At 33.2% G+C, this 27,047-nt stretch overlaps 3 protein-coding genes across 3 annotated transcripts; all 3 read left to right on the top strand.

The window, feature by feature from the left end:
• The first annotated feature begins 9,933 nt into the window (after positions 1–9,933).
• Positions 9,934–14,951, top strand: LOC105951084 (endoglucanase 8-like). Its single transcript, XM_088819721.1, has 7 exons — positions 9,934–10,231; positions 11,947–12,357; positions 13,270–13,362; positions 13,468–13,635; positions 13,746–13,857; positions 14,042–14,208; positions 14,438–14,951. Exons 1-7 carry the CDS (start codon positions 10,013–10,015, stop codon positions 14,759–14,761), a joined length of 1,494 nt encoding a protein of 497 aa, XP_088675847.1. The 5' UTR covers positions 9,934–10,012; the 3' UTR covers positions 14,762–14,951.
• A 523-nt stretch (positions 14,952–15,474) lies between these two features.
• LOC105951055 (jagunal-like protein) lies at positions 15,475–17,731 on the top strand. The gene is made up of 6 exons (XM_012974446.2): positions 15,475–15,700; positions 15,807–15,862; positions 16,193–16,319; positions 16,420–16,526; positions 17,291–17,360; positions 17,458–17,731. Exons 1-6 carry the CDS (start codon positions 15,619–15,621, stop codon positions 17,532–17,534), a joined length of 519 nt encoding a protein of 172 aa, XP_012829900.2. The 5' UTR covers positions 15,475–15,618; the 3' UTR covers positions 17,535–17,731.
• A 2,170-nt stretch (positions 17,732–19,901) lies between these two features.
• On the top strand, positions 19,902–20,788 carry LOC105951052 (pectinesterase inhibitor 9). Its single transcript, XM_012974443.2, has one exon. The coding sequence runs from the start codon at positions 19,995–19,997 to the stop codon at positions 20,610–20,612; it is 618 nt and encodes a 205-aa protein (XP_012829897.2). The 5' UTR covers positions 19,902–19,994; the 3' UTR covers positions 20,613–20,788.
• The last annotated feature ends 6,259 nt before the right edge of the window (positions 20,789–27,047 follow it).

Genomic DNA, 27,047 nt, shown 5'->3' with positions numbered 1-27,047 from the left:
TCGTGGAGTGAAGCACAACAAAAACTTTATAAGGAGAATATTCAGAGAGATGCAACTGCCTTGAGATACCTTCAACAAGGCGTGAGTAAAACCATTTTTCCAAGAATATTTGGAGCAAAAAAGGCAAAAGAAGCTTGGGATATTCTACAACAAAGTTTTAAAGGAGATGAGAAAGTCACTTCTTTAAAACTCCAATCTCTTTGGAGAGATTTTGATAACATGGCAATGAAAGAAGGCGATGGAATGCAATCCTTTCTTTCCAAAGTTGCTGAAATCGTCAACCAAATTCGAAGCCTTGGTGATGTTATTGAAGAACGTAAAATTGTTCAAAAAATTCTAAGAAGTCTTCCGGCGAAGTTCAATCATGTTGTTGCGGCCATAGAAGAATCTAAAAATCTTTCCACCTATAACTTTAATGAATTGATGAGTTCTCTTCAAGTTCATGAGGAAAGGTTGAATAGGTCATCAAATCAGCCCGTGGATCAAGCTTTTCAGTCGAAACTTCATATTTCGGACAAGAAAAGTTCAAGATGGCAAGGTGGAAGAGGCGGCTTCAACAACAAAGGAAAACGACAAGGAAAATTCTTTAAAGGAGGAAAAGAACAACAACCTGAAAATTCTTTTTCGGGTTGTCGTATTTGTAAAAAATCGAACCATGAAAGTAAAAATTGTTTCTTCACATGCAAGAGTTGTAAGGATACGGACCACTCATATTCTAAATGTCCAAGAAAAAATAAAGAAGACAAAGACGAAGCAAACTTCTCCAAGCACGAAGAAGACCAACTATTTTCTTGCATGAATGGGCAAAAAGAGTTTGAGAACGTGTGGTATGTCGATAGCGCATGCAGCAACCACATGTGTGGTGATCGTAGTATCTTTGTGGAGATAGATACTAATCACTATTCAAAAATAAAACTTGGAGACGGAAGCATTCTTGGAGCAAGAGGAAAAGGCGCAATTGATGTTAATAAAAATGGAGGCAGTCAAAAGCTCATTAAAGATGTTCTTTTCGTTCCGAGCATCACTCAAAATTTATTGAACGTCGGCCAACTCATATTAAAAGGTTATCGGTTACTTTTTGACAATAACGAGTGTAGCATATTTGATAAGAAAACCAAAACTCATGTGATGACAATCCAAATGACATCAAACAAGGTATTTCCCTTTGTTATGTCGTTGGAAAGGGAAATGGCCTTCAAAGCTGAAAGTATCAATAAATCCATTTGTGGCATTTGAGATATGGTCATTTGCACAACAAGGGGCTGCAACTATTGAAGCAAAAGAGTATGGTTGTTGGCCTTCCATCAATTGAAAGAAAGGAGCAAGTTTCTGAAGGGTGCATTTTCGGCAAAATGCATAGGCTACCTTTTCCTAAAACTTCTTGGAGAGCCAAATGTCCACTCGAGCTGGTGCATTCGGACATTTGTGGTCCTACGAGAACTCCATCTCTCGGTAACAAAAGGTACTTCATTCTTTTTGTCGATGATTTTTCAAGAATGATGTGGATATATTTTTTGAGTGAAAAATCGGAAGCATTTTCCATTTTTTTACAATTCAAAGCTCTTGTTGAAAATCAAAGTGGATTAAAAATCAAGTCTTTACGGACGGATCGTGGTGGTGAGTTTCTCTACACACCATTCATGGAGTATTGCAAGAAAAACGGGATTCAAAGACAACTCACCGTTCGTAGAAGTCCACAACAAAATGGTGTAGCCGAAAGGAAGAATAGAACCATTGTCGAGATGGCGAGGAGTATGCTTCAAGGAAAAAGCTTGCAAAAACAATTTTGGGTTGAAGTTGTTCACACGGCTATCTACATACTCAACCGGTCCCCGACAAAGGCGGTTCTAGATAAAACACCGTACGAAGCTTGGCATGAAAAGAAGCCAACGGTGGATCACTTGAGAGTTTTTGGCTGCATTGCCTACTCTCATATCTCAACTCCAAACCGAGACAAATACGATGAAAAAGGTGAAAAATTAATTCTTGTTGGCTACAGCGATGAGTCAAAGGGTTATCGTCTTTATAACCCCGAAACTAAAAAACTCATCGTGTCAAGAGATGTGATTTTTGACGAAATGGCCAAATGGAATAAAGAGGAAAGTTCTTCACCAAACTTGGTGTCAAATGATTCCTTGGAGACATCTTTTCTACCGGAAGGGCAGCAACAAAATGGAAATGAAACTCCATTAACAAGTCCTCAAGGAATACCTCAAAGAACACCTGAAAGAAGTTCCTCAAATTCTTCGAGTTCGGATTCCGAATCTCCTCCAAGAAAGGTACGATCTTTAAAAGATATTTATGAGAAATTTGATATTGGTTTCTTTGGTTGTGAACCTCAGAATTTTGAAGAAGCATCAAAAGAAGAAGTTTGGAGAAAAGCCATGGAAGCCGAAATTGAAACAATTAAAAAAAATAAAACTTGGGAGCTTGTGGATTTGCCACAAGGCAAAGATGTAATCGGCTTAAAGTGGGTGTTCAAAACCAAACTCAATGAAGACGGTTCTATCCAAAAACACAAGGCGAGATTAGTTGCAAAAGGCTATTCGCAGCAGTCCGGGATAGACTTCAATGAGACTTTTGCACCGGTAGCACGAATGGAGACAATTCGGTGTGTTCTTGCAATCGGAGCTCAGTTAGGGCTGAATGTCTATAAATTGGATGTCAAATCCGCATTCCTTAATGGAGAGCTTAAAAAATAAGTCTATGTTCATCAACCTCAAGGCTTTGAAGTTGCCGAAAAGGAGGAAAAAGTCTATCGTTTGAAGAAAGCTCTCTACGGATTAAAACAAGCACCACGAGCTTGGAATAGCAAAATCGATGGCTATTTTTGCAAGAATGGATTTAAAAAAAGTCCAAGTGAGCCCTCACTCTATGTAAAAAATGAAGGTACTCAAGATTTTTTGATCATTTGTCTTACGTTGATGATCTTATTTATCTTGGTACTAACGTGAAAATGGTGAAGGAATTCAAGAAAAATATGATGCAAGAATTTGAGATGCCCGATTTGGGACTCATGAAATATTTTCTTGGAATTCAAGTAAAACAATCCGAGGGAGAGATTTTTATCTCTCAAGAAAAATACGTTGATGATTTGTTAAAAAAAATCAAGATGGAAAACTGCAAACCCGTGGCAATACCTTTGGCGGTGAATGAGAAGTTGCGACAAGAAGATGGCGCTGAAAAATTTGATTCAAAAATATATCGAAGTCTTGTTGGTTCGCTTATCTATCTCACAAACACAAGACCCGACATAGTGCACTCCGATAGCTATGTTTCGCGGTATATGAGTGAGCCAAGCAAGCTTCATTTTGCAGCGGCAAAGAGGATCCTTCGATACCTTCAAGAAACAAAGAAGCAAGGGTTGAAGTACGAAAAAGAAAAAAACAATGCCTTGATCGGTTTCACGGATAGTGATTGGGCAGGTTGTTTGGATGATCGAAAAAGCACTTCGGGCTATGTTTTTTCTCTTGGTTCGAAGGTGATTGCATGGAGTTCTAAGAAGCAAAAGACGGTTGCTTTATCTTCAAGCGAAGCCGAGTATATTGCCGCGGCGGATGCCACTTGTGAAGCCGTTTGGCTTAGGAGAATTCTTTCGGATTTTCAAGAAAAGCAAGTGCATGCTACGACTATCTTTTGTGATAACATGTCTACAATTGCAATGACTAAAAATCCAGTCTTTCATGCAAGGTCCAAGCATATCGAGCTTCGACATCACTTCATACGTGATCTTGTTGAAGAAGAAGAAATCTCAATGAGATTCGTTAACACCAATGATCAAGCTGCTGATTTTTTTACTAAAGCCGTGACAATCGAGAAGTTTGAAAAGTTCAACAATAAGCTGAAAATTATGAATTAAGAGGGGGTGTTGAGAATCGTAATTCATATTTTCAATAATGAAGTTGGAACATCATTCAAAGATGAAGACTTGACTTGTAGAAGTCAAGAAGGTTTCTTGTACTTTGTTAAGTCTTTTACATTTCTTAAGAACTTGGGACTTGGAATGGAGTGTCTCTTTGTATCCATTCCTAGCCTATAAATTGTACCTAAGATCAGATTTGTAAGCAAGCAAGAAAGCAATAATAACAACTAAAAACTAAAAATTTCCAGCACTAGAAACCTCTCTTGTTCTTAAGTAATTTCATTGTTCTTCACTTCATAAAAATCTCTACACCAATTCTTGGTGTTCTTTCTTAACACCACACTTCCGCATATTAAAAACCCCAACACCTTTCTTGTGTGCGCCACCACCAAGCCATTTCGTCAAATTTAGGTAATCCCCCTCTTACTACTCTCTGTACCTCGTTTTTCCTCTCCTACTATTCATTCACAAGTTAGGATTTTTTTTTGTTTAAATGCCCTAAATTGGATTTGTTCTTCAAAATTTGAGTAAGGAATTGTATGATTTTCTATTAGAACTTTAATTTTTGTTAATTTTCTATAATTGTGTTTCTTGAGTGCGAAATTGAGATTATTGGCATACATGAATGACACTGACTTCCTTGGTGACTTGCGTACATAGTGATGTATGGATTTTCTATTTGGTGTGATAATGCAATTTAATTTTATCTCCAAATTAGTTGTAAATTTTTAGTTTGTAATGAATTACTCTTTCTATCAATAAGAAAGTCATGGAATTGATTATTTATTTGAATTATGCAAATTGTTCATGTGAAATACAATTGTTGATTTGTATTGGGTTAGAATTGCAGCTCCTTTCTATATCACATTGTTTCTGGTCTTTTTCAAAAGGAGTTGTACAGAACGGATTGCACCGAAATAGAGAGAATTTTAATGACATAATGTATTGTATGTGCTCTTAATAAATAAGTAATGTGGAACTTCAAAGTTGCACTTCTATTATACACTACTAATTATAAATTATCCTCCTTTGCTTTTGCAGGGAAGAAGTTGTATTCGTATTATCAAGAACTTTATGATGCAGCCTAGGTATACCATTATCTATGATATAAGGGTCACCATGTGATTGATTTTAAACAAATAGTTTCACTAGCAACTCAGAGTTGGAATCTAGTGATAAATCTTTTATTTTTTATTACAATCTAATGATTAGCTAGTCTTCTTCAGAAAGAGCTTCAAGTTTGTTTTTATGTATGTGAACCTGCACAGGCATGTGGTATGGCGCTCTTAAAGTTCGAGTTCTTTAATGATTCGTGTAAAGGAGCATATCCAGTAGATTTTTGATCCATTCTTCACCACATGATAAGGTGTTCAACATTATCTTACAATATTAGGTAATTGCATTACTTTTCTCATGATTTTTAACATGAGCAGATATTTTCTCCTTCTTACTAAAGAAAACATGTGTTTCATATGAGTTTGGCTATTTTTGTTCTATATCAAGAATATTTCCATCTTCGATCCTCTGTAGACTATCACATTAAATTTGAATGGAATAAATTTATTTTTTTGTTGTAGTCAATCTGCATATAAGAAATAAAGAACATGATGATATTTTATATTGTGGCATTATTGAGCATAAATGGGTTTTTATTTTATGTTTTTCGTAACTTCCTTTAGCTAACTTATGCAGCTCAAATTGCTCCAAATACCAGAACGGGGGCAATCTGCTCATGGTGATATTGAGAGTTTGGTAGATAGAGAATCTATGATATTCAACCTTGTTCACCGGATACGTGACTTGGCTTGAGAGTTGGTTAGTAGTATTCGTGTTTATATATTCTATTTTTTTTGTTTATATATTCTCTGTTTAATTAAGGTTTATATGAGTCTTAGAAAGTCTTATAATTAATGTATATGAATGATGGAGAGTATATTGTAATGATGAATTGATATTGATTTTTTTGTAACTTCTAGTTCAACTTTTATGTAAATGATGCAAAATTTATATAATGAATTTGCTATTTGATGGAATACTTTACATTATTTTTTTAATGCATGTGAATATATATATATATATATATATATATATATATATATATATATATATGATTTATTATTTTTTTTCATTTTTTTTAATTTTTCTAACAGCCATGTCTGTTAGAAAAATTTCAGAAAAAGTGTTACAATGGGGTCTGTTACAAGTATATTTCTAACAGATAACAACTGTTATAAATATTTATTTTTCTAACACTGGTTTTAATTATTTTAACGTATATATTCGTTATAAATTTTTGGCATTTTATTTCTAACGCAGTATTTCTAACGGAATTTCGTCGTTAGAAAATATATTTGTAACGACTATAAATTGTTAGAAAATAACATTTTTGGTGTAGTGGAAAAACCGATAAACAACGGTGTTTTTCATTTAATATAATTAAAGTGTTACAACTTAAATAGAAAACTAAGTAACAAACTTATCCTAATTTCAGGGAACACTAACCCACTACTAACAACTAACTAAGTCTCCTATAATCACGGGATACTATTTTGAATAATTATTTTACTATACTAATATTAATCATTTAATTAAATAAACAATAAATCTCATATTTTAGCAAAATGGATCACAAGTCAGATATAGTCTATTTTTAGGACTACTTTTCTTCACCAACCTTATACCAAGACTCTTGGCGGTCGTTCTCCCATAATCTATCAACTCATCTTTCGAGTTAAATAAGTCCATTATTACCACAAAATACTCAATGTGATCAACTTTAAATGTAGACGAATTTTGTTGTTCTTCATGAAAAAATAATGAAACAAAACAAAGTTTTTTTTTTAATACACAACAAAGTTAATTGAAAAAAAAGAAAAAAAAAACCCCGATTCCCGATTTGTTGGCACCCAGTTTGGGCGTCCGAAACCATGATCCACGCCAAAAAGCATTTCGCACGCCCAAACTGGGCGCCCAAAAGCGTTTTGCAAGCCCACATTTCACATGGATCTCACTTATGAGTTATGGGGCGTCCAGTTTGGGCGTGAAAGTTGATTTCGGTCACCTGTTTTAGTCGTGAGCCCACTTTTCATTATTTCTACAATGACAATAAATATTTTTTACCTTATCGTGATGTATATCCCGACCCTCATCCGACACACTCATTTTTGTTTGTCAATTACTTCAACAGGATGCGGTTTTTGTATGGTTTGGAGGGTTTTTTTTCTTTCTAGAGAGGTAAAGAGAAGGTAGAGAATGAACATTCTTCGTAAATATGAAACCATAATTAGCAATCCACTTTTGTTATTAGTTTTCGGATAATAAAAATAGGGGCCTTAATATATAGGTTCCTAGTGACAAAACTTATTTGAACTAAATGACAAGTCAAACTAAACTTTTGTTTCACATCCTTTATAAATTTCATTCCGAAAATGCCCTCCTATACAAAAAATGAAATTTGCACCAAGTAATATTTAAATTGTATTTATCATTTTTTATTTTACATTTAACATTTTCAAAAAAACAAACTTTTTCGTGTTTTTTATTTGTCTGATATAATATTAAAAATTAATATTTTCATGTTTTTTTAATTTTCTTTGTATATTCTTAACAACTATTTAGTTGATTTTTATAGATAAATGCAGAATATGAATCAAAATATAGTAACCCATAGTTACGTAATCGTTTATAGTCATCTGAGTCATGTATCCAACTTCATAGCACACTCTTAATATATGTATATCACTTTCATCCATAGCAACCTATAGTCACTTATAGTAATCCGTAGTCATCCGTAGTAACCCATAGTCACTTGTAGTAATCCGTGGACAACTATAGTCATCCTGAAACCCTAAATACGCCCTCTTGAACCTTAGCTCCGATCTTTTGATTCACAACGCCGTCAGACCCTGTAGACTACCGTAGTCATTTTGAAAACTCTAATTTCACCGTTTTAAACCCGAGCGCCACCAGTAGACGAAGACCGACCACCGTTGAGCCGTCATCGCCTCGTAAAAATTAGATACACACGTACCATGAATTCACAACCAGCCCTAGTCGCCGTCGAAAACGTGCAACAAGCAGATCAACGATGTCGAATTAGCAACCCTTCCCTGCTGCTCCATAACCAGACGCACAAACAGTGATGCAATCGCCCCTTCTGCACCAGACCTAGACGAGTCGAGGTCCGCCGCGCCGCCGAACAAAGTTTTTCCAGAATTACCGCGCCACAGTTGGTTGCAGATCTGTTGTTCTCTTTTTCAAAACATCAAAAAAAGATCTACTAAAGATACATAAAAAGAAAAAAAAAAGAAAAAAAAAACAGATATGTCGTATCAGATTCATCCGATGGCAAAGTGAGTCTTCTTTTCTCCACGTTCCGCGTCATCCTCCCGCCGCCCATCATTCTTGCCAACAAAACCTGCCCCCTCGAATTCCAAATTCGACCTGGTACTCGTCTTGGTATGAAACTCTTTCCTCTTCAGCCCCGTTCCGAACAAGTCAACACTGTAGAAAGAGAGAGGGGTGGGACGGTTGAAAAAAAAAGAGAGAAAACCGTGGTAGGGAGGCGGAAAAAGAGAGAACGAGAAAAGGAGAAATGAGAGAAGAGAGAGAAACTTAGGTTTTAATTTGTTATATTAATGGTATTTTCGGGTTAAATAAAAATAAAAGGATGTTAATCAAATTTTGTTTACAAATAAGGATTTAGTTAAAATGTTCAATTTAAGGTTGTGTCTTACATCTAATTAGGTTTAGTTTGAGGGGTATCTCGAATATTAACCCATAAAAATATCTATTCATTTTTATTAAACAAAACAAAAAGTATCTATTCATTTATTTTACGAATAATATATTATGTGAAAACCTTCTGGTTTATGTCATATTCACAATACAGGTAGAAAATTAATTTTGTTGATCTACAATTAGATTTTTTTTATTTTCTTTTTCCCAGATAAAGTGAGATTCTAAGCTTATCTTAAAGTATTGATAAGTTCTTACGTCTGATAAGACGTTTTTAGAGCTTATAAGTTGTTATATCGTATTTTTTGGATTAATTTTTAGAGTGTTTGATAATGAATTTATTTCCTATTTTTACTCGTTATAAGATTTTAAATAAAAATGTGAGGTAGATGTATTTTTTTTAAAGATCTTATTTGATCTCCACCAACTTATTGAAAAAAAAATCAAGATTTCTTTTTCTAAAATTTAACAAACACTTTGAAGAACTTATAAGCTTTAAAATATCTTATAAATTCTTTTTACCATCTTATAAGTTTAGCCAAACACCTTCTAAACTTGAAAAACAACGTCTAAAAGTATACCAAGGTGAGTTAACAAGGTGGGCCGTTGATGTGAGTTATGTATTATAGCCATTTAAGTCCATTAGAAGCCCACTTTTTTATTTTTCTTTTTTGATCAAATTAGGAGCCCATTTAAATGGTACCATAAAATATCATTAATAATAACAACTTATAAATAATTAAATGTCATTGTTTTTAACTTTTAACTCATTATAATCGTAAAAAAGATTTAATTATAACTTAATAAATGAAAATTAATTGAAAAAAAAAAAAAACTTACAAAGGAAAAAAAATTCATCCGGGCTTCCCCAGTGAAAGATTCAGGGCATCGCCCCCCAACCTTTCTCAAATTCAAAATAATTTATATAGAGATTTGAAAAAAATGTGTATAGTCTCAAAAATCGACCCCCTCTAATAATTTTTTTAATGCATTCAGCCCCTCTGGCAGAGTTTGAATTATGGCTCCGCTAGTGTGTAGAGTGTGTTAATCAATACATATATCCACTAAATCTAAACATTATATTATGCAATTGTTAAGGTAGAGATAACTTTGATTAAGGAATGGGATTTAGAACAAATCATTATAAAAGTTTCTGTTTGAATGAAAACCATTGACTGTGTGCAGTTGAAGTGTGAGCCTCACTTAAAGCTCAATTGATGTGGCTTTCACTTAAAGAACCAAACATACCCTCTTCGGATATCCATTTTATTAATTACCCAAATCAAACACCATTAAATTAGTAAATATTAATTAATTAATGATAAAATCACTGAGCAAACCTAAGCGGCCATCTTTATAAAAGCAAAACTCTCATGTTTCTTACATGATAAAAATTATATAGAGCAATAATTAATGATGAGAGAAAAGAAGTACTTATTGAGAATATTAGTACTAGTGATAGTATTAATAGTCGGTCCGACTGCAGCGAAGACAAATTTGATGCATGATTACGGCGATGCATTATCGAAGAGCATACTATTTTTCGAGGGCCAAAGGTCGGGGAAGTTGCCCCATTCGCAGCGTTTGGCGTGGAGGAAGGACTCCGCTCTTCACGACGGCATGGACAAGGGCGTATGTGCCTTTTTTCTCTTTCATTTAGTGGCTGTATATAATATAATCGAGATTCGAGACCGAGTATATGTTATATCTGGTGAATTTACGCTACGTAAAATGTCAAATATTAATATATGGATTTTGATAACCTATAAAATTATTTTTGTACCTCTTGAGATAATAAATTGGATGAAGAAAAAACTTATTATTAATTAATAGAAATGTGGTGTTTGTGCATGTTATGAATATATCCTAGATGAATTTAAGGGATCCCAATTTCCAAAGTATAATGTGCTATTTTGGGTTTTAGATTTTCTGAATATTTGGCATTTTTTCCCTCCAACTATTTACTTTTAATTTATTGAGTATATTTTAATTTTATTTGCTAGAGCCCAGTATATTTTGCACGATTAGCGTCTTTCATGAAATTTACTCAAGCATGCTATGCACAGACATAAACAAAAATCGATAACAGGGTAGGCTATATGTTGTGTTCCCATTAAAATTAAAAGATAGTGGTATTCAAAAACATAATAAAAAATAAAATTCTACAGATTATTAACTATACATAATTCTTTTTTTTTTTTTGGGAATAAATTTAATTAGGTAAAAAGATGAATAGATTAGTTAAGTGGATATCTCCTATGATGCCAATCAACGTGTGCTATGTCGTCCCATGGACCTCGTCGGCCTCTTGCTCTAAACTCTAAACTTTTTCAACAACGAATTTCATTTCTACGGATTGAGGAAAGAGAAAATCACATAGTTTGATTTTATTAAATCATTTTTAAACTATATATAAGAATTTTTACCCAATCATGTTTTATAACTTATAGTCTTAGTGCTCGTACGATTACTTATATTGGATAAGTTTAGATTAGATTAGATTGGGTTAATTCTATATTAACTAATTAATTAATTAGTTAGTATGATGTTCGTAAGATTATATTTTGTATTAAATCTGTTAAATTCTGATATTATATGTGATTTGTCTATATAATATTTTATTTAATAATATTAACATGTAGTTTGAAAGATAAAATATTATTTTACTTGTTTAGTCACCTTTTTTTTATTAAATTAATCTTTGGGGAGAGGTACTACTAATTTAAGGAAATAGTAGTATTTAATAGCGAACTTTGGTTTTAGTAGCGTTTTTTTAAAAGTGTGAATCTTGTCAACCGAACGTATTTCTAGCCCCTACTGTTTAGTCAGTAGAACATTATACCAGTAACCAAACGCACATTTATACTATCATAGACGATTTATATTCATTATATTCGATGTAACATTCCATGAAAACTGAACTTTGGAGGCTCGTTATTATATTTACACGAGAATTTACATCACTTAGGCCTTGGTTGGGGAGATTATACATTATTAACTAAATAATCGGAGTTTCTTTTATGTTTGATATTCCAATATCTTAAGGTCGACTCACAAATATTTCGTCTTTTTAATAAGCGAAATATGCACCGGATTATTGACATTTTGAGAGTTGAACGAGTATATGTAAAAAACAATTGAAGATTCGCATTCACTAACTGAAATATAAATATTTCTACAATATAATCCCTTTACATTTCTATTATTGAATGTGATGTCATATTTTGCATAAATCTATAGAAAGTAAGTTTGATGATGTATTTCTTTTAAGTTTTTTTCCCAGTTCTAATTAATCCGAAGTAAAAATAAAATAATAATAATAATAATAAAAAAAAATCGATGTACAGGTGGACTTAACAGGAGGCTACTATGACGCCGGTGACAACGTGAAATTCAATTTCCCGATGGCATTCTCAACAACAATGCTGGCGTGGGGAGTGCTCGACTACGGCAGGTCCATGGGACCGGAGTTGCATAATGCACTCGAGGCCGTCCGATGGGCGACCGACTACTTCCTCAAATCCACCTCCACTAACGGCGTCGTTTACGCTCAGGTGGGCGATCCCAACGCCGACCACAATTGTTGGGAAAGGCCCGAAGACATGGACACCCCTCGTACAGTTTACGCCGTTACTGAAAATGCTCCAGGTTCGGAAGTTTCCGGCGAGATAGCGGCGGCTCTTGCGGCGGCGTCTTTGGTGTTCAAGGCGTTTGGGGATGGCGCTTACTCTAAAGTGCTTCTACAAAGAGCCTCCAAGGTAAATTAATAACATAATAAAATAGTATTTTTTTTTTGGCAACATTCTTGATTTCTCAAAACAAAAGCAAACATTTGTTGATCAGGTATTTCAAATTTTGGAAAAAATACAGTTTTAACTTTTAGCCTCTCATTATCAAAAAAAAAACTTTTAGCCTCTCACATTAGCACCGAAATCACATTTGGTCCCTCATGTTTTAAAAATTCAACATTTTTAGTCTTTTTCGTCAATTTTTCTGATAAAACTAACGGAATCAAGACTATACCCATCAAGGACTTAACTGACAGACTAACGGTAAATTGATAGAAATGAACAAAAACGTTAAATTATTGAAACATGAAGGACTAAATGTGTTTTCTGTGAACATAGGAGACCAAATGTGAAATCAGTGCAAACCTGAGGGGTGAAAACTGTAATTTTCCCTTCAATCTTATATTAGGGCAAATTTCAGTTTTCCCCCTTCTACTCTGAGCGATCACTTTACCCCCCTTCTACTTTCGATTGAATCAATTTACCCCTCTTTAATTTGTAAATTTGTCTCAGTGTGGCCCTTGCCGTTAGCTTTCAAACTTCGGACCTTAACACTGTTTGGCCAAACCTCGGATATTACAAAAACCCCCATCCTTCCTAATTAAGTTTGTATAATCTTCAATTGGAACTGTAATAACTAAAAATAGGGGACCAAATTGCAAACAGTAATCCCGACCCAGAGTAGAAGGGGGAAAGTGGAATTTGCCGTTTATATTATTAATGCAAGTATTAATCTTCTCGATCAGTTAGTATTGTAAAAAAATCAAATCACTTAAAATTATTAATGACTTTATTTCTAATAAATGATATATGTATATACGTTCAACAATGCATAAGCTTATTTTTTATTTTTCTATTTCATTTTAATTTGTTACACAACAGGTATTTGAGTTTGCAGACAAGTATAGAGGATCTTACAAGGACAGCATTGGGGAAGGAGCATGCCCTTTTTATTGTGATTTCAGTGGTTATCATGTACAATATTAATCTACATTTTATTAAATTAATATGAACCATATTTATTTAATTAATACAAATTTTAATGGAAAAATAAATAAAATCAATTTATTTAATTTGCAGGATGAATTGCTTTGGGCAGCAGCTTGGCTACACAAAGCCACAAAAAGCCATGTCCACTGGAACTACGTCGTACAGAACATGAACAACTTCAAACCACATATTGAAGGTAGCATGTTTGAATTTGGATGGGATGCTAAACATGCTGGAATTAATATTCTTGTTTCCAAGGTATATATATATCTATAAGTTTCTTATATTCCTACATTTAATTCATCTAATTTATTTTCCTTGCATATTAATTAATCCGATATTAATATTTCGAGCCGTTGTCTTTGCAGTACATCGTAAATCGCAGTTTGGAAGCTACAACCCCTTTTCTCTCCTACGCAGACAGCTTCGTATGTTCTGTATTGCCCGAATCTCCGACCAAAATAGTAAACTTTTCTCCTGGTATGTATCAATGGATATAATGTACTTTTGTATGTGTACATTTTTTGTGCCTGAATAAATACTAAATACAATATTCGGTGTGTCTCATCTGATGTAGCACTGTAATAATGTAAAAGATCGGTTTTGAATGTGAATGTAATTTGTTTTTTTTTTTTTTTTCATTTTATTTTTTGATCAATTGCAGGTGGGCTTTTGGTAAAAGAAGGCGTGTGCAATATGCAACACACGACCGCAATTTCGTTTCTACTATTAGCGTACGCCCGCTACTTGAAAAACTCCAACCACATAGTACGCTGCAATAATAACGTGATCATCACCCCGAAGCGGCTCATTCATTTCACAAGAAATCAGGTAATTAATAGCATATTTGTCGGAGATATAAATATTAAATGATACATCTCACTAAGTTTCTGGATCTGAGCACATTTCACTAACAACTTAATATTTATATCTCCAACAATGTTCATTTGATGTTACACCGATTCAAATACACGTTTGGTACAATATCAATCATTCATCGATACACATATGCATCCGCATCCATAACAATAGATGCTAAAATTTGAAGAAATTAATGCAGGTGAACTATATATTAGGTGATAATCCAATGTCAATGTCATATATGGTGGGATATGGAAAAAAATATCCACAAAGAATTCACCATAGGGCTTCTTCATTGCCCTCAATAGTTGCAAAACCAGAGCATATTGAGTGCAAGGGTGGTACGCCCTATTTCTTGAGTGGTGCCCCGAATCCGAATATGCTGACCGGGGCAGTGGTGGGTGGGCCCGATACCGATGACACGTATGCGGATGATCGTGTCGACGCAACAAAATCGGAGCCCACTACTTATGTGAATGCACCTCTTGTGGGCCTATTGGCTTACTTCAATGCACATTCTTGAACTTTTGTATGAATTGATGTACTCCTTCCGTTTCTTTTTAAGTGTCGTTTAAGGTAGATGCATACTAAATAAGAAAATTATTAAATAGTCTTGATTTGTGGGGGAAAGTGCGTAATTAACCAAATTATCCCTTTGTGGATCTTCATCTTCCGTTTCTAATTTTATTAATCTATCATTAATGTTGGGTAAAGTTGAAGAAGGATAATTAATTATGCCTTGATAGTTGATACTATAAAGAATGTTTTCAAAACCGAGCAGGACAACTAATTGAGTCATGGTTGGATCGGTTGAAGAAGGATATATTTTTATTTTTAATTATTTACAAATAGTTAATAAATAATTATTTAGTAAAAAAATCAGTAGAAATCCTATAATTGAAAAAAAGAAAAAAAAACCCTAAAATCTTTGATTCAACCAATTATCCAATAATAATTTTTAAAATATAAAACACCAAAATTATCATACATATATATATATACAAATTACATTACATTTTTACTATATAATTTTCTTTTGTATATTTTATTTATTTCTCATTCCATTATTTTAATAATTTCTCCACTGCCTCCATATTTGTCCTTTTTGTTAATTATTTTCTTCGATTTTCACCCGTTTTTTGGTTTTCCGGTCTAACCCGAGTTTTTTCCAATTCTCCGGTATTGACTCGGACCCAACGATTTTTGTGATGGACACGAAACACGTTTTTAAAACTCATTGCTTCCTAGTAGCGATTTTAACAGAAGAACTATTTCCCTTTCATACTACACTCCGCAAGGTCAGGGAGAAATCAAAATCAAAATCAAAATCAAAATCAAAATCGCAGAAAACAAAAGTTTGAAATAGAATTGGGGAAGAAAATGAGTCAAAGAAAATCTGTCAATGGGAGGCCTTCTGGAACGGACGGCTCTGATTATTCTTACCGTATGGTCGTCGATTCCAGTAAGCCCTAATTCGATTTTCCCAATGTATTTTTCAAAATTTTTTTTTTTTTTTTTTTTAATTTTTAGGTTATTATATGTTTTTTTTCTTCTTCTGTAAATTGAAGGGTATACAAAGGTTGCTGAAGGAAAATCTCGTCTAGGTTCACTGATCCTTACCCAGGTATATTAAGTTGGATACACAATCGAGTTAGGCCTCGTTTGGTTGGGGTGATTAGCTATGAATAACTAAATAATTGAACTTTGTTTGATGTTTGGTATCCCTTATAACTTCTCGGGTCGACCCGCAAATATTATGTTATTATGACTTATAATTGCCTGAAAGGCATGTTTTTTATTGGATCGTCGAAGGTCCAATTATATAAATGGGGTTTCATTAGATTATTTAATCTTATATTGGCAACCAAACGAGGCCTTAATGTGTATGATTTATAGAGATGAATTATGGAGAAAAAGAAGAGATTTTTAAATGATTTGCTCAAATTCCTTGCAGGGTTTTATTCAATTCATTGGTGCAGTAGTTCTATTTCTATCTACAGTCGAAGGGGGCGGCGTTCTCGATAGACTTTCGGTTTCTTCGAGTGTTGTATTCTTTATTTCTCTGTTAGTAGGAGAATTAGGTACGGTGAATTTTTATTTTTTTTTACATATGAAAAAGTATCTCTCGTTTTGTTAATTTTTTTGACTTAAAAGTTTGATCTTTGTTTGTTATTTTTCAAGGTCGAAAGCGCAGTCGCGTTAACCTTTTGAAGCTGTACTTGTTTGGATCGGCAGTTGCTGCTGTTATCTCGATTGTTTGTCTCCTCAAGAGTGGAGAATCGGTTAAGGTAGAATCTTTTTTCGTTTCCTTTAGATAGTAATGCTGTTAAATATGTCTGCAAGAGATTGCCCGATTGTACGGTTTTGTGACCGTAGATTCAGTGTCAAGAATTGAGATCAAATTTTATCAACACCATTGTTACAATTAGTGAACTAAAATGTTAGTTGATTAACCATTATCGTATGTGTTGGTTGAATTATATAATGAATCAAACTCGAGGGCTCATTTGAGTAGGAACACCTTGTTGAGTTTGTCTACGATTATTTCCGTACCCAAGCAAAATGTTTTTTACTAGAATGAACCTGTTTAATTTTATGTAATATTTTCCTAATTTGTGCGTTTTCTTTTTTTTTTTTTTTTTTTTTTTTTTTTTTTGTTGTAATATTTTAGCTTTAAGAGCTTTTAAAAGTTGCATTCAACAATATGTTCGTTTTTTTTTTGTCCGAAAATCATATTCGGTATCCTTATACCATCAGCTTATTTTCGCACTCTCACTTTATGTCTGATTTCACTTCAGGCAGGCCTATGTTTTGCATTCCACTTTTGTATGTATAAATAAATAGTAGAGTTCATTTATTCGTCGAAGTATACATTTATTCATTATTATTCATCCATTTGATGTTGAAGGTTATTTGTTCGACTATTGCTCGATCTTTAATTTCTACAATGACATTGTTTGGTTATTATCATCATCAACTTCTTTCAGTTCGACTAATTTAAAGATATTATGAAATACACGATTATTATCAAGTGTTAACATATTTTGAACAGGTTATGAAAGATCTGAGTACGTGGCAGTCATCAAAGTTTGAGCTCTTCAAAATCGCTGCTGTTTTACTCGGTAATTTTTTTTATTTTTTTCTTGCGTGCAGTGTGTTTATTAATGATTTTTGTCTTGACTTTTTTTTCTTTCTGTAATGGTGCCTATCTATATGCAGGAATGCTGGTACAGATATACGCAACGAGCGTGGCTACCTCTCTCATTCACAATATGGCTCCTCCCAAAAGGGCGTAATCGTAATATTCGTTGATACGGGCAGAGAAAAGATGCTCTCTTGTGCCCTTTCTCTTTTCGAACTATAGATGAAAAGCAAATTTTGGAGACTTTTGAGTGTAGTTTTATGTAGTTGCGTTGGAAATCAAGAATCTTGCACTTCATTCCTATCGATTAATGATCATTTTATTGATTAATGCAATAATTTAAAATTTAAATTTTATCTTTCTTTGATAAAATAAGTAACATAAAAACTAATTCTTATTGGATTATATAAAATTGAAAAGTAAATAAAATAAAATTATTGGAAAAAATTAAAAAAAATGTATATATTTAAACATTATGATTTATGTGTAATAAGTCATTTTAAGAAATTATTGATTTAAAATATGTTTAAACAATTAAGATTACACTCGATTATTCATTGATTTCTTGGAAAACATTGATTTTTTTTTTTTTAAATTATCTTTTGAAGTCGTTGTTGTTCAAAATATATGTACACTAGTATATAAACTAATTTTTTGTTCACTAGTATAATTTTTAGTTTTTTTTTTTTTAATTTTATTGGGTCAACAAAAATTAGATTTCTATGTTATTACATATATGTTACCAATAGAAGACAATATATTTTTTTATTTTTCCTATAGATGTTCTTAACAAGATAGTTGAATTATTTGCCAATTATTTCATCTAATAAGAGATTTGTTTTTTTAAGGATATTATAATTCAAAATATAATTAAATAGTGCTTTAGTGATAAGTGTTACAAATAACCCTAAAATAAAACACTTGAAGAGGGTAGATGTTACATAAAGATGCTTTAAAGGGATTAATGTTATACAATCTATACTTTAAGGGTGCAAAGTGTATTTAACCCTAATTATAACTATTTGTTAACTAATTGCGGAGGATAATAAATTAATAATGAATTGAGCAAAAAAGGCGCCTTTTGTCGAGCAGCAATTTACGCAGGGTACACTCCACAAGCAAACATGGTCAACCCTCACATAATTTCTTGACTTAATTTAATGGCGCCAATTTTGGGTCTGACTTGTACACGTGGTCTGCGTTCATAGGGTAACATCACATGGCCCTATCATAGTCCCATAGACTATTCTAACTCCTGATTTCATTTTCCTTCAATTCAAACTAGGATTGGATTAATACACTTTGCACCCTTAATTATTTAAAATTATTTAAAATTCAATTTCACTCTTAAATTTTGGGGTTATATGCACTTAGACGATATTTTTCCATTTCTTTTATTAAATTCTTTCCACTCAAGCCAGTTTCCACGAGTTTAAGCTTCAACTCGAATCACAATAGTAAAATTCGAGCTCAAATATTTTTTATTTTGAAATTAGTAATCTCGATCATGTATAAAATTTAAAAAGAAATAGAAGACTCGTGAGCCGATCCTCCAATGCAATCTAATTTATATTGGATTTTATGTTTATAAAAAGTAAAATTACTGAATAATATATCATTACTCATCCACATGTCATGTATACAATAATCTGAGATTAATCCCGTAAGGATGGCCTATCGGTTGGAGCAAATGTTTTTGTGTCAATTTATCCAGGTTCAAATTCCATTGTCAACGGTGACTAGGCGGAGTTTGTCGCACATGGTTAACTTAGTGTGGTTTACATCTGTCGTATTGTTTGCAAGCTATTATATGAAAGTGTAGGTTTACACAGTGCACATATATAGTTGGCTACGGGTTCCTTCATTACAAAAAAAAAAAAAAAAAAAAAAAAACGTATGAGATCAAATCCTGCAAGAAATGGTCCAGCGGTTGGAGCAAGTGCACCCGTGTCAATTGATCCAAGTTCAAATCATCTTGCCAAAGATCGTTATGTCGAGCTTATCACACATGGTTAGTCTTAAATGGCTGACGTCTTTCGTATAATTTGGAAGGTATTGTAGAAGAGTGTAGGTTAACCCAGTACACCTATATAGTTGACCGCAAGTTTCTTCGGTACCGAAAAAAAATGAGATCAAATATTAAATAGTAAATACAACATTGCTTAGATAAGATCGAATTGCATAAAATAATTAAGCAATAATGGTCCTATTTCATGGAGTTCATTTTAGAAGCAATACACCCCCCTTTTAATTTAATTTGCTTGACCTACATAAATTAAAGTGAATTATAATAATACCTAGATTTCACATTAGAAGCAAAGCAAAACTCACGATCTAGAAATAACTCAAACCCCTTATCATGTGATGCAACAGAATTTTTATATAATATTAATGAATAAATATATTCACATCTAATTGCATTTGCATGTGCCTCCCCTCCATATTTTAACATATAGTTTAAATTATAATAATTCCATCAATAAAATCACCTGACGTTTTCAGACCTTTATAAAAACCCCTCTTAAATTCCTCAAATCTCAAATCTCACCATACCAAAAAACCCCATCACAAGTTAATTTTTCATATAACACACACACACACACTAACATTGAATATGGCTGCACAAATAATAATCTCCTCTTGCACTAAACATTTTCTCACAATCCTCACCGTATTTCTGACGCTGACGTTGCTCGCCCGTCACACTTCTGCAGCTTCCAAAAAGGCGTCGTTGTCGTCGTCACAGGCCTTCATCAAGAAATCATGCAATACGACGACGTATCCATCCCTCTGCATCAAAACTCTAACCCCCTACGCTCCCTCGGTGGGGACCAGCCGCTTCAAGCTATGCAACGCGGCCCTTTCGGCTGCCATAAAGGCGGCCGGAAACTGCTCCGCGGCCGTGTCGAAGCTATCGTCGACACAAAAGGGGATCGCGAGGCCGGAGGCGCGCGCGATTAAGGAGTGCATCGGCGATCTGAAGGATGCAGTGTACGAGCTGAAGCAGACGGTGGCCGCGATGGGCCGTCTGGGGAAGGGCGCCGACAGGGACTTCCAGTGGGCGAACGCGAAGACGTACGCTAGCGCGGCGATCACCGACGCGGAGACGTGCGTGGATGGGTTCTTGGGCCGGAAGGTGAACCCGGTTGTGAGGAGGAAGATTAGGAGCTGTGTTGTTGGTGTGGAGAAACTCATTAGCAATGCCTTGTCACTTATTAATCGCCTTTATTGAACCCTAATTATTTATACATAAATAATTAATTGTTATTTGTTTTTAATACTATCCCATATCCATAATATGAAACTCAAAGTATTTTCCTCAAATCTAAATCATTTTGTTACAATAAGAACCAAAGTTATGGCACATTATGTCAAATCAATCTGTTTTTTAATATTTTCTTCATTATATATAGACATAGTTTCCTACATATATGAAATATTGGCACTAAATATACATATTTTTCTTAATTAGAAAATATTAACATGAGACTTTGAAATGATTATTCTCTGAAATTTAAAAACAATAATTAGGGAAAGTGTTATAACAGGGCATGCTTTGGGGGTAAATATAATTTAGGGTAAATTACAGCCACACCCTGAGATAATGTCAAATTACAAAAGAACCCCTTATGTTTTGGTAATTATGATCATCCCTCGAATAAGAATCTTCTTACATATACACCTTTATAGCATCAAATTTAGTGGAATCTTCTAGATAATATTACACATATAAGTTTGTACTCGTTTTACTCCATTCGAACTCTACATTTCAAAACAAAATGATCATAATATGTGTCTCTTGACTTGTAAATATCATATTGTGGTGCATCAAAAATTGCATTTTTGTACAAAGGCTAGAACATTTCACTGAACCTAGAAATTATGTTGAGTTTGACATCATAAGGATGAACGTGTAAGAAAATTCATAGTTGAAAGGATGATTGTAATTACCCAAACATGAAGGATTTTCTCGTAATTTGATCTAATTACCTCAAGGGTGACCGTGATTTACCTAATTTACCCTATAATTTATTTATTAAATAAGTAGGAGATTTTTGTGATCATACATGGTTTATTTTCTTCAATTTTGTAGAGGTAATGTAATTTTTTTTTTAAAGATGTGTGAGTGTGTTTTAATGGTAGTTTGAGGGGTGTACATTTTTTTTTTAATAGACGAAATCACAAGGAAGGTAACCATAATTATCTCATTTAGTTAGACAAATCTCTTGTGGAAAAAAATAAATTAAAATTTTCTGAGTCAAATACATGATTTGGATCTAGTACTGAAGAATAAATTGGTGTTATGTATATATGTGTACCTTAATGTTGCTGTAATGACTTAATCTGAAACTTAATAAATTAAATTAATTTCAACTTGTCTCCTTGATTATTATAAACAAAAAAATAGAGAACATATTTTTTTTGGGAACAATATGGATCTAGAATCCAAGAAAAATAACTGGGAAAAAATAATAATAATTTAATACTCGATAAATTAAATAATCTCGCTTGAATAATAAATGTTTTTAGTTCTGACTCGGTGTAAACATACAAAACTATTAGTTCAGTAATTTAATATCTTATTAAATTAATAGGATTTTGCTAGTCTCGAATCTCGATTGTATAAATTTATAGATGTTTAACTGTATATTACAAGCATTTATCGAACATTTCCACATAATAAATTATCAGTAGATATAACATCTTCGGAACAATTAGTACCCGAAAAGAGGGGTTAGATCGCATGGTTCAAGATCTAGACTTTGATGTAAGTCATGATTCCAAGTGTAAAATATTTGCAGAAAAATCAAAAATTCAGTTTATTTTGCTGTTATTAGTATTTAATACTATACTTCTTTTTCTATAGCTTGCTAAGATTCAACATTCTGGAATTCTTTTCCCACTGGAAATTGCATTCGTGATATGTAAAATAATTTGCAAAAGAAAATATGTAATACATAATTATTTTTGTATTAATTTTAAATTGGATTGTTAAATATAGAGAAGGTAATAGTCATAGACCAGAAATTAAGGAATTAGAGCTCGGTTGGCTAAGATTATTTTAAATGACGGATAAACTCTTTCATTCGATAACTTGTTTTAGGAGCTGATAAGTTATAACGTCTTATTTTTAAAAATAATTTTGGAAGTGTTTAGATAATAAGCTTATAAGTTAATTTTACTCTTTTTAAGATTTTAAATAAAAACGCAGGGTATAGCCGTACTCTTTAAAACTGAACTTACAAGTCGCCCCCAATGAACTTATTTTTTTATTTTAATTTTAAGAATAATAGAAAAAAAAGATTAACTAACACTTTGAAAGAATTTACAAGCTCTTAAACATCTTACAAGTTATTTTAAACAGCTTATATGCTTAACAAACAGTTTTTTTTAATTTATAACTCAACGTGTTTGTATAATATTATTATATTTTTTAGTTTATATATGTAAAATATTTCAAATATTCTTATAAGTGGATTTAAATAAAATAAATATCGTACACCAAATTTATGACCACGAATTTATTCTTTATGATTGCAAATTTATTATTGTTGGTAGATTTGCATATACTAAAAGCCCATTGATTTATTTAATTTTAATTTGGGCCTTATTTTTCATATTGATCGGGCTTTATTGATTAGAAATGGGCTAACGGCAAGTCGTTCATGCTATTTAAGGGTATTAAATATTTTTTGATGCAGTATATTATACAATTTTATTTGAAGGGTATAAATGTCTGTTATCCTTTTAAATACTATTATCCTTTTAAATACTATTGTTAATTGTGTTAAATCTTAAAACATTAGAAGTAAATATTATTCTTTTAACTACGGTTGGATCCCTCTCTTCGAGATCTTATGGTGATTTGATACGTACGGTTTGGAGCATTGGATCTATTTCTGCAATTACTTTACTGTACGCGTATTTTTCAACGATGGCGAGTCTTCTTGTAGGGGTAATGCATAATATAGATATTGAATTTTCTCCACTTCTCTATTGCTCACTATTCTTCTCATTATAGTTTATATTCTTAGAAATCAGTCCATTATTACTACATATATATACACATATTCATACTGCTTAATTTATATATATTTTATCTTATGAGTTAATAGGGCTTATTCTATAACAGAATTCAATTAGTCAAAAATTACAGATGGAGCGTTAGTCCTTTTTTTTAAGGGTGTGCACGGGTCGGTACGGCTCGGTTTTTCCAATAAACCAAATACGTACCGATAATATCGGTTTCTCATATTTTAAAAACCGAATATGTCGGTTTTTTTTCGGTTCGGTGTGAATCGGTTTTTCGGTTTTCGGTTAACGGTTTCGGTATCAATTCGGTTTATTTTCGGTTTCGATTTCGTTTATTTGTTCGAACCGGTTCGGCATAAAACCCATATATTTGGACTTTCATTATATTTATTTGAGAAAATTAACAAATAACACCGAAAATTAACTAATAAAAAACACGTCACAACCAAAATTAATTAATAGAAAACAATGTCACATGGAGGCGCTCGAAAGATAGAGGCACGCTAGGGTAAGTATTTATAATATATATAAAAAAATACATCATTTTGTATAAATCGGTTCGGTTCGGGAAATCAGTTCGGTAATTTTTAATTTATCCATACACAAACCGATATTTTCGGTGTTTCAAAAAAAAATTACCGTGTATGCGGTTTTAAGTCGGGACGGTACATATCGGTTCTGTTGATTTTAAATGCCTATGAAAATCTGTTAACCGAAGTTGTAACAGTTGTTGTGGGAACAGTATGCAGTTATAACTACAATTCTTGTGTTAACACAGTTATAAACTACTGAAAGCGAGTAAACAAACACAAGAATTTAATGTGGTTCAGACACAAATGTGCCCTACATCCACGTGGACCTGCAAACACGATTTCACTAGTTCAGATTTACAGTGTACATTAATAGGACTTATTAAAAACACTAAAGACTCCCTCTTTATGTAATATGCCGTTCTTGTACACAACTTGAACTCCGTGTCTCTTCCAACAGCAGCTCCACACCGCGTGCCTCGAACTCCCTTCAGGCCTGAACTCCCTTCAGAAACGCGGCTGATCTCCCTTGAGATCTATACAGCAGATCTGTATATATTGGCACACACAGCGATGGCACAGTGCAACGATGGCACAGTCCTGCTCCGCAGAACGCCTTGGCAAAACTTCGATGCTATGAAGAGGTTTTTCTCCCAAATAATGCACACGGTTCTTGTATGTCTTGGAGGCTTATATAGCCACGAAAATAAGCCCTAAGACCTAACTTGAGCCCTAAGAAATCTATTTAACTAGGTAATAGAATCCTAGTTGATTTCTACTTCTATTCTAGATATGTACAAAAGATACCTAACTAGAATAAAATACATGGAAATAAATCTAAGTCCTAATAGAAGTATTATAAAATAGGACTCTAATAAATTCCAAAATAAACATGGAAAACAAATCTTTGCCAATCTTTTAATTCCAAAACTTGGCGGATTTCCTCGATCTTCAATAGTCGGAAATCTGGCGCCAACAATCTCCCCCTTTGGCATAGATTGGTCAGAATCCATGTTTAACAAGAACTCTCCCTGCAAAATAGAACTACTCCCCCTGCAGAAGAGATATACTCCCCCTGTAACACAGACTGTTAGGACACTAAATGTTTCGACATAAAAATGTCGTAACCAACTATTCAAAGCGCAGGAAATCACAACGCAAGTTACTATTTGTGTCACAACGCAAGTTGTTACTGCAGAGTCTATTATTACTACTCCCCCTTTCTGATCAGTCTGTGCCAAAGATAGACGTAGAGTCCTAGTTAGCACAAAGGTCTGTTAAGACACGCAGTCAGCAAATAAGGTAAGCCGCAAAAAATACAAAATATCTAGATCCCCTTAATTTGAAAATCCTCATAAATCTGGAAAATATTGTCGAAAAAAATAAAGAGCATCAGCCCAAGCATGAACCAAGTTTGAAAAATGAAGGAAATCAAGTAGACCAAGTTAGCCAAATAGGAAGATTTTTTTCAAGGATTAATTAAAAGAACATTGAAAGAAACTAGATAAAATGCTATCAACAAGCTCTTGGATGCACGATATACCTATAGCCTCATGACCATACTCAAGAAATCATAATTTATGTAATTTTCTTAGGGTTATGAATGCGTATGCGATTAGCACAGCAATTCGATCGTGGACTTCAAGGAGAATTTCCTAATATATGCTTGAATATCATCCCAATTTTTCTCTCCTTTTTTTTTTTTTTTTTTTTTTTTTTTTTTTTTTATTGAATTTGGACTATTCTCCTCCTCCCTTTTTTTTTTTTTTTTTTTTTTTTTTTTTTTTTTTTTTTTTAAATTCGAACCATTTTTCTTCTCCTCCTTTTTTTTTTGTTGATATGATGTTCAAGCAAACATTAGGAGGGCAACCTCCTTAAGAATCCACATAACTTTTAAATAGAAGTCAGGGATGCATATGCGGTAGCATAATTCTCCCAATAGAGGTATGATCTTTGAGATGAATGAGGTCATAGGCATTGATCACTCCCGATAGAGGGTGGCAGCTCTCTTCTATCTAGAATCCTCGCAGGAACAAAAAATTAATCCACAAAAATTATCGACCCAAATTCAGATAACAAGAATAAACAATCAAACCTTTCAAAGTAAAACAAGGATCAACAAAGGCTGAAACATGTTACCACAAGATATGTGTGGTAACTCAGTATGTCCTATCAAACTTTCAAGTGTAACCCGGACATAACAGAAGGATGGTTACACTATCATTTCATTGTTCATTTATGAACACAACAAGTTCCAAGCGATTTACGCAAGGAATCAAATCGAGGGGAATCTAAAGGTTTTGTAAAAGAATCAGCAAACTGATTATCTGTTGACACACAGTCTATTGACACAACCTTTTGTTCAACTAGATCTCTACCCAGATTAATAGTTCTTTTACCTCTTACCTGTTTCTTAGTTCCATCACCAAGAGTTGCATGTCTACTTGCACATTTCTGATAGTCCTTCAAGTGCTTCGGATTACCTGTTATATACTTAGAACAGTACCACAAGTTACTAGCACAAGTATTAAGAGTAGTTGCAGCGGAAAAGCAATTAATGTCATCTTTTTTCACCCATTTTTGTTTTATATCAGAGTGTCCCATCTTAGGAACATGTTGCAACGCAGCGGAATTGGGTAAATGTTGTGACAAACTCTTATTTATCAACTTCCATCTTAAAAAACATTTTGGTCTGATGTGACCCAATTTATGGCAGAAGTGACAAGTTGGAACAAACTTTTTTCCATTAGTTTTACAAGAAAACTTTTGGTTTGTTAAGACATGCGAATTGTTAGGACAATCAGTTTTCTTCACAAAAGTGTTTTTAGGATCAACCTTTTTGTCAAACTTACACACATGTTTTTTCTTACTCGCAAGAGGTTGAGATTTTTTTAAATTTAACTGTTGTTTTAGTTTCTCAACATCTTTTGTAGCAGCATTCAATTTGAACAAAAGTACCTCTTTATCTTTCTCGAGCTCAGCAACTTGTGTCTTCAAGGACTTATTCATTTCATCTACAGCAAGACATGTTTTGAGCAATTCATCCTGTTGTTGCTGAATCATTTCTGCAGTAATCTCCTCTTCATCATCTGAGCTGGTTTCAC

The sequence above is a fragment of the Erythranthe guttata genome, chromosome 6 (genome assembly GCF_056151865.1).
Source record: "Erythranthe guttata isolate IM_541 chromosome 6, IM_541, whole genome shotgun sequence".
Classification (NCBI taxonomy): domain Eukaryota; kingdom Viridiplantae; phylum Streptophyta; class Magnoliopsida; order Lamiales; family Phrymaceae; genus Erythranthe; species Erythranthe guttata.
This window is presented reverse-complemented; position numbering and strand designations above follow the sequence as displayed.

Coding starts and splice junctions, on each gene's coding strand:
- LOC105951084 (XM_088819721.1), top strand. CDS start 10,013: ATGATGAGAGAAAAGAAGTACTTATTGAGAATATTAGTACTAGTGATA. Junction 13,636..13,745: donor TTAATATTCTTGTTTCCAAG/GTATATATATAT, acceptor TTGTCTTTGCAG/TACATCGTAAATCGCAGTTT. Junction 14,209..14,437: donor TTCATTTCACAAGAAATCAG/GTAATTAATAGC, acceptor AAATTAATGCAG/GTGAACTATATATTAGGTGA.
- LOC105951055 (XM_012974446.2), top strand. CDS start 15,619: ATGAGTCAAAGAAAATCTGTCAATGGGAGGCCTTCTGGAACGGACGGC. Junction 16,320..16,419: donor TCTGTTAGTAGGAGAATTAG/GTACGGTGAATT, acceptor TTATTTTTCAAG/GTCGAAAGCGCAGTCGCGTT. Junction 16,527..17,290: donor AGAGTGGAGAATCGGTTAAG/GTAGAATCTTTT, acceptor TATTTTGAACAG/GTTATGAAAGATCTGAGTAC.
- LOC105951052 (XM_012974443.2), top strand. CDS start 19,995: ATGGCTGCACAAATAATAATCTCCTCTTGCACTAAACATTTTCTCACA.